This window comes from Dromiciops gliroides, chromosome 4 (genome assembly GCF_019393635.1).
Source record: "Dromiciops gliroides isolate mDroGli1 chromosome 4, mDroGli1.pri, whole genome shotgun sequence".
NCBI lineage: Eukaryota > Metazoa > Chordata > Mammalia > Microbiotheria > Microbiotheriidae > Dromiciops > Dromiciops gliroides.
The window spans coordinates 289,051,201-289,068,892 of NC_057864.1; the positions used below are offsets into that span (position 1 = coordinate 289,051,201).

At 37.7% G+C, this 17,692-nt stretch overlaps 1 protein-coding gene across 1 annotated transcript in view; it reads left to right on the forward strand.

The window, feature by feature from the left end:
- ADGRB3 (adhesion G protein-coupled receptor B3) overlaps positions 1 to 17,428 on the forward strand; it is an 890,484-nt gene extending 873,056 nt beyond the window's left edge. Inside the window, 2 exon segments of the mRNA XM_044001123.1 lie at positions 8,186 to 8,290; positions 15,601 to 17,428. Of these exon segments, the coding sequence (XP_043857058.1) occupies positions 8,186 to 8,290; positions 15,601 to 15,789 (294 nt within the window). The 3' untranslated portion in view covers positions 15,790 to 17,428.
- The last annotated feature ends 264 nt before the right edge of the window (positions 17,429 to 17,692 follow it).

Consider the following 17,692-nt stretch of genomic DNA (forward strand, 5'->3'; position numbering starts at 1 on the left):
GTCTGGCAATGTTGACCTGAAGAACATGGATCTTACAAAACCACATAGCAGAAGCCCTACATTATTTGACTTTGACTGCTAAAACTCACACTTTGAGGATGTTAGTCATCAGGGTCTAGCTATCTTTATTGACTTAATTAGGGAAGAAATGTTTAGGCGGTTCCATTGTAAATTCTTACATTAACATGATTTTAGAAATGGTAGGAACTTTACAAATAGATTTGGTAGTTGTTCCCCCCACCGTAGACAATTCAGTCAACATACATTTATGAAACTCCTCCTATATGCCATACATTGTCCTAAGTTCTGAGAATACAAAGAAAAGCAAAAAACAAAACCCAGCTCTCAAGGAGCTCACAGCCTAATAGAGCAGACAACATGCAAACAAATATGTTTTAAAAAACAAATGGGGGGGCAGCTAGATGGCACAGTGGTTAAAGCACCGGCCCTGGATTCAGGAGTACCTGAGTTCAAATCCGGCCTCAGACACTTGACACTTACTAGCTGTGTGGCCCTGGGCAAGTCACTTAACCCCCATTGCCTAAAAACAAACAAACAAAAAAAACAAATGGACAAGATAAATTGACAATAATCAACAAAGAGAAGGCATTAACATCAAGTGAGATTGGGAAATGCTTATGGAAAGAAGATGGGAAGTTAGCTAGGATTTGAAGGAAGCCAGGGGGAGCAAGACACAGAGATGGGAAAAGAGAAAATTCCAGGCTTAGCAGATAGCTGGTGAAAATGTCCAAATTCAGGAATGTCTTGTGAGAAGAAAAACAAGGAAGTCAGTGTCACTGGGTCACCGGCTATACACAGGGAGGCGTAAAGTATAAGAAGACTGCAAAAGGAGGATGTGGCCAGGTTATGAAGGACTTTAAACACCAAACAGAGAATTTTTACATTTGATTCTGTAGATGGGGAGCAACTGGAGTTTGTTAAGTAGCAGGGTGATATTGTCAAACCTGAGTTTGGAAAGACCATTCTGAAAAGTAAGTGGAAAAGGAGGTTTTCAAAAAAGTTGAGACAGAGACCAGAGACAGAGGACGAGAGAGAGAAAGGATACTCCTCTACTCTCACCCTAGCACCACAAAGAACCAATAATAACCAATAAAGCTAACACTATAGATAATGGAAGATACACATAAGAACTTAGTAATTAGATAGAGAAAAAACATCCAAAGCATGAAGTAATGCAAATAAATAAATAGCAAAGGGAAATCCTTGCTGATTGTGAAACCTCTAAATCAGTATAGCCAAAGCTAGGGCAAAATCTCTTTTTTCAGGGGTGCTGCCTGGCTAGAAGCTCTCTTTGGCATGATCATCCATGCCTATGAGAAAGTTTTTTCTCCAAGAATCATTTTTAAACAATGGGAACCACCGTCCTGTGTGACAGAGGTAAGATGACTTCCTTGAACATAGTATCATGGATCTAGAATGAAAACAACTCTAGAAATCTACAGGTCAAGCTCCTAATTTTATCAATGAGGAAAATGAAGCTTAAGGACATTAAATGATTCATCCAAGATCCCAAAAGGTAGTAATGGGTAGAGCTGGGGGTTTCAACCTAGGTAATGTGACTCACTCTTACATTCAAACACATATGAACCCTGAATGTGGTGAAACAAGCTACCTTAGAAGAATGATTCAATATGCTGGCAGACTGGAGTGGTCTAAAAGATAAGCTCTCCAAATCAGTATTTAATTAGCAAGCATTTGTTTCACTCCTTATAAAAGAATTTATCTATCATTCTCACACAAGTCCTTCCCATTGAGCAAACAGAAAAGCCAAACCCCAAACCCTCAATGCATAGCCTGCATAGTCCTGAAAATCAAATTCCCACACTAGCCATATCCAAACAGAATAGGCCATCTTATCTACATTCTAAATTCATCACCATACTGTCAGTATATATGGCATTGTTTCATCTTTCTTTTGTACTCATGGGCTTATTCAATTGCTCAACGGACATATGTTTAGAGTCTACTAAGTGCTGAGTGTCCAAAGAGAAAAAAGAAAACAAAACAATCCATTGGCTTCAAGAATCATTCTTACTGGGGCGAGAACATATAAAAGGATAAGGAATGTATGATTGAAAATCTAAGCAAGTGGAGAGCACAGGGGGTTGGTGGGTAGAGGAATTAATATTTGAAGTATTCAGGAAGGCTTCCCAAGGAGATGGCATGTGGGCACCAGCTTTCAATGAATGCTAGAAATTACTAAAAAATGCATGAGGTAAGGTAGGAAAGTGATTTCTAGGAATGAGGGACAACCTGTGCAAAGGCAAAGAGGTAAATGCCGAAGTTAAGTGAACAGGGGAGGATAGGTCCAGTTTTTGGCTGGAAGTATTAAGGGGAATGATGGCTCAATAAACTCAGAAGATTAGCAGGAGCCACCAATATAGAGTGTGCTTTAAATTGTCAAGCTAAAGGAGTATTGTAATTTCATACTTGGAGGCAATAGAGAGACACTGAAGATTATTGTATAGGAGAATGACATAGTCAATTTCATGCTCTAGCAAGATTCTTTTAAGCAGCTGTATGGAAAACATACAGAGAGGGATGATACAGAAAGGAGAATATCCAATTAGGAGGCTGGTGCAATTGTACAAACAAGAGACAGTGAGGGCTCAAACTAAGGTGATGGCTATGCAAGTGTCTCCCTGATTAGAATGTAAGCTTTGTGAAGGTATGAACCATTTTTTTCTTTCTCTGAATCCCCAACACTTAGCACAGCATCCGACATATAGTAAATGCTTGTTGATGGACTGACAACATCTGACTAAGTGAAGGCCGTAGATGTGACAGATGCTGTGAAGGAAGAATTGGTATACCTCTCACAGAACTTCTGGGGGCCTTTTGCTTTGAGCGTTTACTGTCAAGATGACTCTGAAAAAGCCAGTGATTCCTTGACAGCTAAACCTATTAATAGGTAAATGCTTCCAGGTAGAAAGGTGGGAACACAAATGTTTGGCATCCAGATTGTTCCATAGCTTTTAAGAATAATTTCTATGTACTCATTTTTTTTTTACCTAGAACCATTAACAAAGCATATCGGGTGGCAGCTAGGTGACACACTGGTTAAAGCACCGGCCCTGGATTCAGGAGTACCTGAGTTCAAATGCAGCCTCAGACACTTGACACTTACTAACTGTGTGACCCTGGGCAAGTCACTTAACCCCCATTGCCCCACCAAAAAAAAAAAAGCATATTAGTAGTGTTTTATATCCGAAAAGCTCGGCAGTCATTTAAATGTAATTTTGTGGCTATGTATACAGTAGAATTCTCTGTTCTCAAACTGCTTTCTGAAATTCATTGCTGAGTTTCTCACATAAATCCCACTCCTGTAAGCACTTATTCATGCAATTCAGGTAAAATCCCCATTCAATCAAAATATGATTGGAAATCCTCCAAGAAAACAAAGCATCTTCTTTTTCCTGGAATAGAGTTGAGGCTAGGTTTGTTCCCCACTGATGCTGAAATAGCTTTGCTTCTACTAAAGTACTCTGCTGACTGACCAGATCAAGAAAGTGGAAGAAAATGAATAGACAAATAAGTTCAAGAGGCCAGCCAAAGAGACTGAGGTGTGTCAAAGCTGAGCATTATCAAAGGGGCAGAAATCAAAAGTGAAGGACTTAAAATTGTAAAAGCATAAGGTTAGGATACCAACTCAATAGAGAGCAAATGAAGAAAAGAATAAATGGGGAAAGGAAGAGCTGTTTCCATGAGAAAAAGAAACAAGAAGTCTTCAAAAATCTTGATTAAAAAAGATTGTGGGGCAGCTAGGTGGCACAGTAGATAAAGCACTAGCCCTGGATTCAGGAGCACCTGAGTTCAAATCTGGCCTCAGACACTTGACACTTACTAGCTGTGTGACCCTGGGCAAGTCACTTAACCCTCATTGCCCCACCAAAAAAAAAAAAAGATTGGGAATCAGTGGAAAATAAACTGAAATGGGAGAAAAGAAATGAATAAAGGTCCATTGGTGAGAGAGGGGACAATTCTTTTGGTTATAAGTAATAAAGAAGCAGTGCTTCCTATCTAGTGAATCATTAGCCTAGCACAGAATCAATTAGACCTGGGTTCAAAACCTCCCTTGCACACATACTGGGTGATTCTAGTCAAGTTCCTTAGCCATCAGTGTGCTCATACAACTAAAATGCCTAAGATTATAAATTTAAGAACAAATGCTAATATGCATTGGAGGAAGAAGTTTCCTTATAGAGAACTGAAATTATAGGTTTGACCCTCATTCTCCCCCCCAAAATCTAAGAAGTGAAAAAAATGCTCTTTTATATCACAGACACATAAAGCTGGAAAGAACCTCAGAGACAGTGTCACTTTACAGATAAAGAAACTGAGGTCCAGAGAAATTAACGAAGGGAATTTGGCTTTATTGTAAAAGGTAATCTTAGAAAACGTGATCCTGCACCCTAGATGGTAGTTTGATTTTTCTTTCTTTTTTGGCTTGGACCTGTGTTTGCATTGATGTGAAGAACTCTGTGTGAACATTTTTTTTTCACTGATAGAAAGCAGAAATTCATCTGTAATTGACAATCTTAGAGTTGCCTGGGGGCAATGAGAAGTTAAATGATTTGCCCAGGGTCACACAATACAATGATGATGATGATAGCATTTGTATCAAAATATTTGTAGAAAGAGTATCTCATTATATCATTCTATCAAACCTAGGATGTAGGAGCTGATATTATCCTCTAAGACAGAGAGGAAAACTGAGGCAGACAGAGGTTAAGTGACTTGCTCAGGGTCACACAGCTATTAAGTGTCTAGGCTAGGACCTATAACCAATTCTTCCTGATTCCAAGGCTATACTGTACTCTCTCCTTATTTTATTAATACTATCTTTTTTTGAAATCCACTAGGAAAATGTCATAATCGGATATTTGTTTGGTCCCAGTTGAAAAAAAATGTAAACAGGGACAGTCATTAACTGACACTCGTGTTGTTGGGCTAGAGTTGAAGCCAAGATCCTATAAGCTGAATTATTTAAAGCCTTCTGACACCTATCCTCAGTTTAGATAGTAGATTTGGCCTCACTACTAAAGGTAACCCTTTTTATTATTAAGAAAAAAGTTCCTACCTTACCTAAACAGGATGCACTGTATGTGTCAGCTTTTAAAATATCTATTGTTAATTTCAGCAAATTCTCCCCCTCATAAATCTTTACCATCCATCACTAGTCAAATTGTATTTGCAAGGTGGCTCTTCACCAAGTCCTGCCATGCTGTTTCCGTTATGCTCCCCTCAACTGATGTGAAGCTAATGGCTCTATAATTGCTTGTTATGTTTCATCCTATTATCATGAATAATGCTGCCATTTTCCTGTCCTCAACTATCTGATTTGTCATCAGTGAATATCTGAAGCTAAAAAATGTCTGGGGTTGAGGTGATTTGGGTATTATGAGATTTTAAGTGGCAACATCCCTCACATACAAGTAGAGAAGACACTGGCTTAAATCCAACTTGACTGTGTACAAATGATGTAGATTGGTATTTGTGTAGGAAAGAATATCCCTTCATGTTATTAAATTAAAATTTGAATGTTCCTGGTCCATTTTCATCCTTATTCCTGAAGAAGCCAAAGCACACTTCATGAATGTCTTTGGGGACCAAAGTAGACACTGCAGATCTTAGGCAAAGATGAGAAATTAAATTAGCTATTGAGTTCTGAACTGAGAGTTCAAATGGTACTTAGGCACACATGCAAATGAGCTATGTTAAAGAACTCTGACAATATTGGCTGTGTGACCTTGGGCCAGACACATCCTCTCAGTGATCTAGATGGTTCTAAAATTGTAAATTGCAGAGAAGGGGATAACCTTCATTGACAGATGGATTTCCCTCACTAGGAGTTTCCTAAATCACAAGTCCAGTCCATCTCCCAATATTAACTCATGCAAATGAAGTAGCCAGAAAGCCTATGACTGAACATGCTATAACATAAGGGAACAGGTTATATATCTGGTCCTAGAGGAACACTGAAAGTATTAATGACCTTTTCCTTAATTTCTAACTTCTAACAAAATCAATAACTTTATTTGAATTCGTGGCACCCATTCTTCAAGGTTGGGGATGACTTCTACTGGTCAACATTTATAAATTGTTTCCTGCAATTCATGGTATTGTTTGCATAATTCTTTTCTTACTATTATTTTATAACACTGCATTCTCAAAAAGGCTCATTGTACAATAGATTCCCCTAAATAATTTTACGACGATGATATGTGTTTGTGGAGCCATAGAACTCCATATCAATGATTTTATCAGTTTACGGAAACACCCTGCTATGAAAACTGCCCTCTATGGATAGCAGATAGTTATAGATAAGTTTATCTATAGTTTAGGGTTGGGGAAAGTTGGTTAAGTAATTTGCCTGTGATCAACACAATTAATCTGTATCAGAGTAAGACATGAGCACCATGGTACTTCCTTACCTCAAGGTAAGCCTTCTAGTCATTCTGTCCCAACCCTCAGAAAATCACATAAAAACATTTTGCAATTGTAGCATGCTATAGTAATCAGTATATTATTAATAGCATTAAATTTGAGGATGGAGTAGTGGGTTGGTGAAATACTATGAAGAAATTGGGTGGGGATGCTTATGAATTTTTAGGTACTACTGAACTTCATATTTTATCCCATGAACTCTGACTACTCTGTTCAAGTAATTATTCATTAAGTTAACAAGAATCTCAATCCTTTACTGTGTGCCAGGCACTGTGATAAGCACTGCAGATAGAAGTGCAGGCAGAAAGATAGTCCCTGCCTTTAAGAAGCTTACATTTTAGGGCCAGCTAGGTGTCGCAGTGGATAAAAGCACTGGCCCTGGATTCAGGAGTACCTGAGTTCAAATCTGGCCTCAGACACTTGACACTTACTAGCTGTGTGACCCTCGGCAAGTCACTTAACTCCCATTGCCCCACAATAAAAAAAAAAAGAAGCTTAAGGGAAATACAACACATAACAGGAAGCTGAAACACAGGTTGCAGAGAAAGGGGAGAGCAGAGGAAGGGACCAGTATGCAGGGCAGCATATCAAAGCAATAGATAATACAGGAGTGAAGACAAGGAATGAGGACATGGCTGGACTGTGCCTCCTTCTAAAAATGGAGGTCCTGGGAGACAACAGCCAATCAGAGGGAGAGGACACAGGGATAGCAGATACTTTCAGTGTCTGAAATACAGGAGGGGAGTGAGCTTCCAGGGTGTAAAGGCTTCTAGGCCAATGTAGAGAAGCTCTGGGAGAGTTAATAATACAGCCTGGAGAGAAACAGAGACATGATTGCCCATGCCCTTTCTCAGTCAGTTGTTTCATTTAAGACCCCACTATGATCTGGTCACTGCACAAAGTGCTGCGGATACAAAGAAAAGCAAGACATCCCTGCTCTAAAGGATATCACAGTCTAACAAGGGAAATAAAATCCAAACAAGCATTGGCAAATGAGCTATATACAGGAGAACCAGGAGATTATCACTAGAGGGAAGGCACTAAAATTAAGGGGGATTTGGGAAGACTTCATGTGTTTGAGGTATATGGGCCAGATTATTGTTCTATGAAGCTACATCAACCCTCAGCAATTACACACAAGAGTTTAAACCCTGCATACATTTCAGTCATTGTAATGTCGTGTCAACCTTCAGGGCAGGATTAGGGATTCTTTCCCCTTTAGTACTGCCCAATCAGATTTTAGTGTTTATAAAAATAAAGCATAAGAAGTAATATTTTCCCTGTCAAAAATTGAGGGGCTCGTGTACTTTACACACCCACATTTATATATACAGACATATGTAAATATATATTTATATGCATACATATAGTCTTTTATATTTTAACAATTTTGCTAAAAAAAACTTTGAATGATGAAAATCTTACACTGAGGTGATGATTGCATTTGTAATACAGCTGTACTATCAGAAGAGAAAACTATTTTTGGCAGTCTTGTAAGTAGATGGAAAATTCAATATTTTATGTACAAAAACTGCTGAATAAGAGACCAAGAGGAGATTTGGTGGAACTCATTTACATTTGTGGAGTCTACAGGGACCCCCTGGCTCCTGCCAAACTCAATTTGCCTTATTAGCAAAGAGAAAATAATGAATCTTAAAAAAAAAATGAAAAGCAAAAATCCAATTAGGAATGAAAGCCATTCTGTCTTCTCTTGCAGAAGGTCATGCATACTAGGAAGAGACATATGGAACTGTTTCAGGAACTAAATCAGAAATTTCAGACTTTGGACAGATTTCGGGACATACCAAATACAAGCAGTATGGTGAGTATACTCTTATTTACTCAGCTTAGTTCACTAAGTGTGAACGCAGTACACCAAGTATTTAATGCCCACCCACTGTATTATATTCACAGGACCATGCTAGGTTGCTGCAGGGGAATATAGAAGGAATATATACTAGAAGGTATGATCTCTGCCCAAGCAAAGCTGACAGTCTTCTGACTAGCCAAGACGTCCACACATAAAAAAGAGAAGAATTCATCCATGAACTGATATAATTAGTTACCAAAATGATTGGTTTAGCTGACAAGTGTGACGAAGCACCTTTCTTTATGCTATGGAAAGACTTCAATTATCATTAGTAAGAAGACGTTTTTTCAAAGGCTTATTTACAGGATGCAAAGCAAACTTCAAAAGAACTAGGATTTCATTGATGTACTTATTTCCTCTACTGATGCAGAACACAATTCCACAATGCATTACTATACCGTCTTCACATAGACCTCAAAGGGCCCTGATTTTATAGAATAGAAAACTGAGTCCCCAAGAGCCATAGTGGCTTGTCCAAGGTCATACATAGACTCTCTTCTAGGCCAGTCAGTCCGCTCATTCTTTACAAACACCTTAATAATAAATTCGTTCTTAATGCCTCATGTTACTCCAAGTACCTTGAATGCCCTTCCCTCCAAGTTCTGCCTACCTGAAACCTAATCATTCTCCACATCCAATTCGAGTCCTCTCTCTCTAGCACCCTTCCCCCTCCATCCAAGCAGAAGGTTCTGGATTCTGCAGTAACTGTGGTTGAGAAGAAAACAAACGAAAAAGACTGGGGTAGGGGCAGCTAGATGGCACAGTGGATAGAGCACCGGCCCTGGAGTCAGGAGTACCTACCTGATTTCAAATCTGGCCTCATACACTTAACACTTACTAGCTGTGTGACCCTGGGCAAGTCACTTAACCCTAATTGCCTCACTAAAAAAAAAAAAAAGACTGGGGTATATCTTATTGTTTTATCTTGTTTCATGGACTGCCATGATCAAAGAACCCATTACCATCTTGTGGTCCAAAATGCTGTTGGAGCCCCCTTATACTCAATTTCCCTTCTCTGTGCCTTGACCATGACTGTCTCCTATGCCAAAATTCACTTCCTCCTAACATGCACCTCTTAGAATCTCTAACTTTATTCAAATTTGAGGTCAAGTGCCACCTTCTACATAAAGCTATTCCTGGTCCCTCCCCAGCTGCCAATGGCTTTTGGCAGCACCCCCCCCACACACACACACACCCTCAGTTATCTTGTATACACAATGTAAATACCTATGCATCTATGCACCTCAATCCATTGCAAGATCAGAAGCTGTTTCATTGTCTTCATATTCTTTGTACCATCATAGTGCCTGACATATAGTAGGTAAACCACTAAACCTTCCTTAACCTCAGTTTCTTTATCTGTATTCATGGAGACAGTAAAAAAGCACCTACATCACAGGTTTCTAGTGAGAACCAAAGATAACATGTGTAACATGTTTCTCCAACCTTAAAGCACTATCTCTAACTTAAAATTAGGCACTCAAATGATCGTGGATTAATTGATTAGCCTTCTGTTCTATTAATGTAGCCTCTCTGAACCCAGAATCAACACTGTGATAATGAGGCATCAGTGTAGAACTTGAGTAGACCAGACCTGGTATATCATCAATTCAGGGAATTCTAAATGAGTAAATTCTTTCTTCCATTGATAGATTTAGCACCTGCTTTGCATTATGCCTTTTAGAGGATGCCTGGGGTAAAAAAAAGTTTAAACTGCTGTACCCAAGGTAACACAGTCAGGTATATATTTAGAAATAGGACTTAAACCAAGATCTTTTTCACACCCCAAGGTCACACACACACACACACACACATACATTAAATATCAATATATGTGTGATACATATACATTTCTATGTAGGATTATATATGAATATACGTTAATGTCAAAGAATAATTGATTTATTGAAAGCAGGGCCTGTCTTTTACACTTAATTTATCTTGAATCTCCAAGCACATTCATGTCGCTGCACATATAGTAAGCCTTTCTCTCATTGGTACTCAGACTAACTCTCTCCTGATAAGGTTGTAAGTTCTTTGAGAAAGCAGGACTAGTTTATACTTATTTTGTATTCCCCTATTGTGCCTAGGATAGGGCTATACCAATAGCAGATATTCGATACTCCTTCTACTTCCTCCTAACCATTTGGACACAGGTTTTCAGCCAACAAATGACATTAAGACAGGTTTATGCCTTAAGATTAGATGGAAATAAATTCACTAATTCTTCTGAAAAGATTAAAGCTGAATTTAAAATAAATTGAAGGACATCTTCAATTTGACATCTATCAAATCCAGACAACATATGTAACTAATCCAGCTGGCTGACCAGTGTTATATACAGCCCTGATTTTTCCCCTTAGTTTCTAGTCTAAAGATTAAATCATTAATGGTGCAAGTATATGAATCTCAGTATCCTGACAATTGCTATCGCCCTTCTGATTCAACATCTCTATAGATGCATGCCTTTTCTATATTTACTTAAGTTTCTATATTGTCTATAAACATTTATTACTGAATTAAATAGTAGGTAGGGGAGGGGAAATGGTTTTTATTAGATAATGATTACCCTAACTCTTCAAGAATGAAGAAAAGAGTTCTTTACTCTGTTGTACTGATGTTAAACTTGTAAGATATGAGTTCATTATCCCTAATTAAGTCACATAATTTGTAGTGGCACGTTTTTGCTGACAAATCTTATAATTGGGTAGGAAAAGGCATTTTTAACATATCAGTTAGGCAGTTTTTCTTTTTATCTTATTACTAACTTATACCTTAAAGTGTAGTAATGATAGCAATTTACATAAAACTAAAAATTTTAGGGATAGAAGGAAATTTCATTCTTTTGTCCATTTTCACTGCTGAAGGCATGACAATAATCAAATCATCCTAGAGGTATCACTATTTAATGATCTACAGAGAGAGAATTTCTACTTTTTTTTTTCTCTTAAATGTATGTGTGTGCATGTCACACCCAAATAGCTGCTCAAAATCCTTCTTGGTGCAGCCTAAATCCATTCCCTCAGAGAACTGTGTCTCATCAGCATAAGGCTTGAAATGAGAACAGAAAGAAGCCAGGTGGTTCAGGATATCCTTATCAGGTGGAAAAAGCAAAAATTATTGAATTCAGTGAGTATTTATAAGAAAGGAGAGAGGAAGGGATGGACAGGAGAGAAAGAGGGAGGAAAAAAGTATTGGAGGGAGGGGAAAAGGACTTATAAATTCCTATGTGTTAGACACTTTACAAATAATATATCATTTGATCATCATTATTCCCCTTGAAGGTAGAGGCTTTGTACCACCCTCCCAATCTACAGAGGAGTACAGATGGCATGTGCCTTTTGGTTATTACTGTTAGCCACCTCTGGCTTCACTCCCCTGCCCTCTTCTAGCTCTCCCCACCCAGATTCTGAGGCTTCAGTAATAGTCATGATTGAGGACTCCCCCCCCAAAAAAAAAACCCACCCTCCCTTCAAGGACATGACTCCTTTGTTCAGAGCGCCAGAGGCAGGCACTACAGACAAAGCAGGCAAAAGCCTTTTATTATTCATTATGACAAGCAGTATATACTAGTGGAGAGAGATGGGGCCTCAAAGACAGAAAGTCTTGGTTTCAAGTTCCACCCCTGATAAGATACATACTGGCAGTTCTCTGTAATAATATATATTTACAGTGATAGGTGTGCATATCCTGCATTGGTAGTGGTAGGCAGTACTCTATCTATACCAATGAAATCAGACCCAGGTCCCTATCCCTCATTAAAACATACTCTTAGAAATTAAACAAGGCCAGGGGTGTGCTAGTAGATACTTAACAACCAGCTCTCCAAAATAAATTATATACCCAACTCATATTTAAATGCAATCTTCATTATTCCTATTGTCCCCATCACCTTCTTAGATCGAGACAATCAACAAACAGCAAACTCAATCCCCAATTTGTAGTATTTGCCCATTTCCAGGTGTAAATGCTCACAATGAAAATTTAACAATTATAGCAGGCATGAGCTGCCTCCAGGACACCAAGTGACAAGAATCTAATAAGAATGAATACTAATGTTTTTTTTCAGTTATCCAGGGGAAAAAACTATTTAAACATTTAATTCCCTGCCATCATTTTTATATTCTTGTTTTTGGTCTCCTCATATAGGCAGAATAGGAAACATTCCAATATTTAGAGGAGATCTAGTGAGTTTCAGTGCTGGTTGATCGCAGTTTTATACTAATGTTACATTCAGACTTTTTTTTAAACTTCAAAGAGAGGTGAAGTCATTGAATACAGTCCAGCAAATAAGGCAGACTTCTGTTTTATGTCCTTCATTAGTCAATCACTACCTACATGACTTTGTACTAGTCCCTTAACCTCAATGGGACTGAGTTTCCTCAAATATAAAAAGAGGGGCTTTGGATTAGATGACTTCTTAGGCTCATTTCAACTTTGGATCTATAATCCTTTGGTCCTATAAGAAACTGGGGGAAGGGGTGAATGTTTCACTTATTTCTAGCAATTATATTTGAATTTCACTCACATGAGCTTGTTAAATTAGCTACACCAGTATAGAAAAGACATGTTAGATCTAAAGACAAGCTTCATTGTGTATTTTGTTGTTGTTGTTGTTGTTTGCTTTGGTTTTGGGGGGTTTTTGGTGAGGCAGTTGGGGTTAAATGACTTGCCGCAGGGGTCCCACAGTTTGTAATTGTTAAGTGTCTGAGGCCGAGATTTGAACTCGGTCCTCCTGAATCCATGGCCAGTGCTCTATCCACCGCACCTCCTAGCTGCCCCCTTCATTGTGTTTTAAATATATTTTTTAAACTGGAATAAATATAAATATAAATTAGATTACAATAATCTAGAATAAATGTAAAAATGTAATTCTTAAAAAAAGAATTAATGAAGATAAACAGTCCTATGTCCTTAGGAGTAAAATCATTTTAAGTTTCAAAATAATATAGCTGGGGGAAATATAAAGAGGGTTTGACTTTTAGTCAGAGGACATGGAGCTGATCTTGGCTCTCCGTTTATTACCTGGCTGGGCTTTTTGCAGATCACTAGGTCTCTGTAAAATGAGAAAGTTGCATGAGTTAGTCTATAAGCTCCCCATGACCTCTAAATTATGATCCTAAAGTGAAACTATTTTTAAAAACTGTTCCTTCTTTATTCTAATGGCATATTTAGCAAGAAGACATTAAATAGCCAACATCCCTCTCCTTAATGATGATTCATGTTAGCAAATTTCTGGATTAATATTTAATAACCGGGCAGGTTGTACAAAGCACGGTTTCCATTTGGATGTTTCCTCATATGACTGAGCAATATGAACATTCCGATCAATACACTGTAAATTTCACTTCAGTTTGGTGACACTACAATTGTACTGATGGATGGTTTCCCTTATTTTAAAATGTAATGTTCAATAATGATTTCTGCTATATAGTTCATACACAAAACTCCACCTCTTCTCGTGTTTCTTCATTTTATACTAATTGTCAAATGCTTGTCATTTAAAACACAATAGTTTCTATGACCAAAGAAGAACATAAGTGTTATGTCATATAAACATGATCAAGATTCTCCCCTAGAGTGAGATGGATCCTTCCCTTAGAGAAGCATGGCTCAGTGGATATAGTGTTAGATTTACAGAAAGACATGAGTTTTTGAAAATCTCTCCTCAGATAACCAAGTTACCATTTATCAGACTCAGTTTCTTCAACTACAAAATGGGGAAATAATACCTACTTCTCTAAGTTGTTGTGAGAAATCAAAACGATAAACATATATAAAGCAGTTTGCAAATCTGAAAATAATATCTAAAGTTATTAGTATTACTAAGCATTAGTAGAAAATGAGGAACCGATTTTAGCAAAGTAGCTGGCTATGAGAAAGAGGGGTCTTCAAAAACTCTACTGTTATTCAGAAAATATTTCCCAGAAAACTGAAGTATGAGAAGTAAGCAATTTGCAAAATTGGAAATGAGAGTCCAAAATATGCATGAAAATATAGAACATTGCATAATGGAAGAAATGAAAGACTAAGGAATGAGGGAAGAGAAGTACTTGAAGAGTGGGAAGGAAGGAGGGAGGAAGGAGGGAAAGAGGAGGAGAAGAGAAAAGGAGAAGAAAGGAAGAAGGAAAAGGACAGAAGGAAGGAAGAAGGAAAAGGAAGGAAGGAGAAGAAAAATAAGAGAAGGGAAATGAGAAAGAGCCCAAAGGGGCCAGGAGTATTTGATTTTGGTCTAGAGACCATTCCCAGGGTATGTACTCATTTGTAATTCTTATTATCCTATATTAGCTATCTAATCATCTGAGCGCCTTGCTGATATTGCAGAAGATTCTATTCCCAAATTACTGGCTTTTTATCATTTAACTTTAATTTGCCTCCTTGCCAAACTCAGAGCCCTGGCAAATGCCCTCAAACAAACTAAGCAATGGTGATAGACCATGTGGTACAGTGGAAAGAAGGCTGAATTTAAAGTTAAAGGGTCTGGCAGCTAGGTAGCACAATGGATAGAGGCTGGACCTGAAGTAAGGAAGACTCATGTTCATGAGTTCAAATCTGGTCTCAGACACTCACTAGCTATGTGACTCTGGGCAAGTCATTTAACCGTGTTTGCCTCAGTTCCTCATCTGTAAAATGAGCCGGAGAAGGAAATGGCAAAGCACTCCAGTGTCTTTGCCAAGAAAACCCCAAATGGGGTTGTGAAGAGTCAGACGTCACAGAAACAACTCAACAACAACGTTTAGTCTCAGTCACACAAGTCATATAACTTTTCTGTGCATCAGTTTTCTCACCTGTAAAACTAGGTGACCTCTCAGGTCCATTGCAGCTCAAGCATTGTAAAGGAAAGCTCTTTACATACATTTATCTCTTTGATCCTCACCACAACATTATTCTTCACATTTTACAAATGAGGAAACTGGAGCTAAATGACTTACTTGCCTAGAGCTGCAAAACTAGTAAGTGTCTGAGCGATTAAGAGTCTAATCTTACTCAGATTCCTTCCTTAAATGAGTTTACTCTCTGTGCTCCTCCAGATTAGCTCCATGAATCACAAGTTAGAGACAAGGTGCTCATCTACTCTTTTTAAATGCAGATGAATTCACATCATGCCTGTTGCTTGGCAGCTGGCTGCAATTTCAGATCCTCTCTGTAATTGCTTAAGCTGGATTAAGGCAGCAAATAGGCACTTACCTGGGATGCTCAAAAAAAAAAAAAAGACAGCAATCCCATCTATCACATAAATGGCTTTCTTCTTTTCTTCACAGGAAAACCCAGCACCAAACAAGAGCCCATGGGACACTTTCAAAAACCCTAGTGAATACCAACATTACACCACCATAAATGTTTTAGACACAGAGGCAAAAGACGCTTTGGAACTAAGACCAGCAGAATGGGAGAAGTGTCTGAATTTGCCTCTTGATGTGCAGGAAGGAGACTTTCAAACAGAGGTGTAACAGGAAGAAGGCAAAACATACTGCTACGGAAACGAGATCGTTCATTGCACTGACACTCGAGACTTGGGAAGCCTGACATTCGTCTCTGGACATTGTGGATACCGTACATATGTCAGGATCTTCATGTGCCAAATGTCAGTGGTGTTTTCGTACCATATCGTCCCACTAGACAAGCTAGTGGAGAACCAGGTGTACAATTCTTACCATCCTGTGTTGTAAGTAAACGTGGAATGGATTTGTAAGGTAATCTTTATAGATAAACCTCAAGCAACGATTCATGTTGTAACTGCTTCATTTGGTTTAGTTTTCAGAAAACTTCACCATGAAGCACAATGTATATATTTATGCAGTTTTTAAAGTTTATAACAGTCTGTTTGGCCATTACTACACTTTTTACTTTATAATATAAAAGCAAAGTTTTTGTCATTAAATGAATGTTTGTTGAAGCTACATTCTTCATTGCTTTAAATGCAATAAAGTAATAATCTCACTTTTATATGAATAATATATTTCACATCTTTATTATTGCAGTTTTCTCCAGAAAGCTCAGAGTAGCTTTCTCTGCTGCAGCTGTGTATAAAATATTTAAAATGTTGTATGGTGTAAATAAACTTTTGTCTACATATCAGTTTTTTAGTGCATTTTATTTGGGATTTATTGAATTGAAATTTACATATTTATAAAGTTTTTTTTTAAATGCAGATACCGAAAAAAATGTATTCTCAGTTTTAATGGCATACCGTTATTACTCCTTTGAGGCTAATGATTTCTCAAATGTAATAGTAGGTTTGTATAATAGGTTCTGTATTTTCTATTCAAAACTCTCTTTGAAACAATGTACCATGTAAATTCGGCTTGTCAGAATTCTGCTGCCATCATTCTCATATATAAATGTTTTTTTCTATCTTATGATGAAAACACAACTAAGAAAATAGTAAGTTACCATGCCAAAAAAAGGAAATGCTTATTTTAAATAACTGAGGGCAGTGCATGTATCAAAAGAGAAGCCATGTGTGCTTACGAGTTCTTCATAACATTTGAGAAAAACTGCACTTATGCAGGAATTAAAATGATCTCTAATCCATAGTCTATAACAGAAACAAAAAAGGGAATGTATTTGGCAGCTCATAGAGAGGGGAAGGCTGAGGGAAGCTGTTGGTGCAAACTGTCTCTAGCTTCATTATAAGCCATGCTGGTGATGTCACTAGCCCCCTCAGATCATCATAAAAGGAAATTTATTGTGGGACTTGTTTAAACTTTTTTTTGCTTGTTCTTCAGATGATTGAACATTGTATTTATGATACTGTGGCAAGGAAGGGTATCCCAAGTTTCCAAGAAGTTTATTCAAACTTGTTTGATGTTAAAACCTGAGCTGCATTATCTTTTGTGACCAGCCCAAGTCTCTGAGCACAGGGGCAGTGGCTGTGATGGCTTTGGAACCGGTGTAGCTCAGGCAAAGAGAAAATGGCCTACTTTTAGAAAGAGGTTCAACAAAAAAAGCCAACTCCACCACCAAGCTGGAGCCTTAAAAACCAAACAAACAGCTCAGGCTTCATTCCTGTCATTTGTTTTTATTGTTCTCAATGTAAAGATTTTGAAAAGTCTATTTTTAATCAAATTTTAAAAAATAAATATTATCAAAATATGCAAAAAAGAGTATAACTGTTAACAAAAGCCTGATTTTTCACTAGCATAAAATTATCTTGCTAATTATAATATGGTCTTAAAACTCATTCATGTTCTATGAGACTTTTTTTGGTTATAGGAATAATATTGTCAAGATATAAAACACAAATAACTTACTATTCAGCTAAATTCCCATAACATGTAGTTGGGACTTCAGTTTCTAATTGAAATCATGAAACATTCATTCAGAACACCAGATGTAGAGATTGCAGAGTAT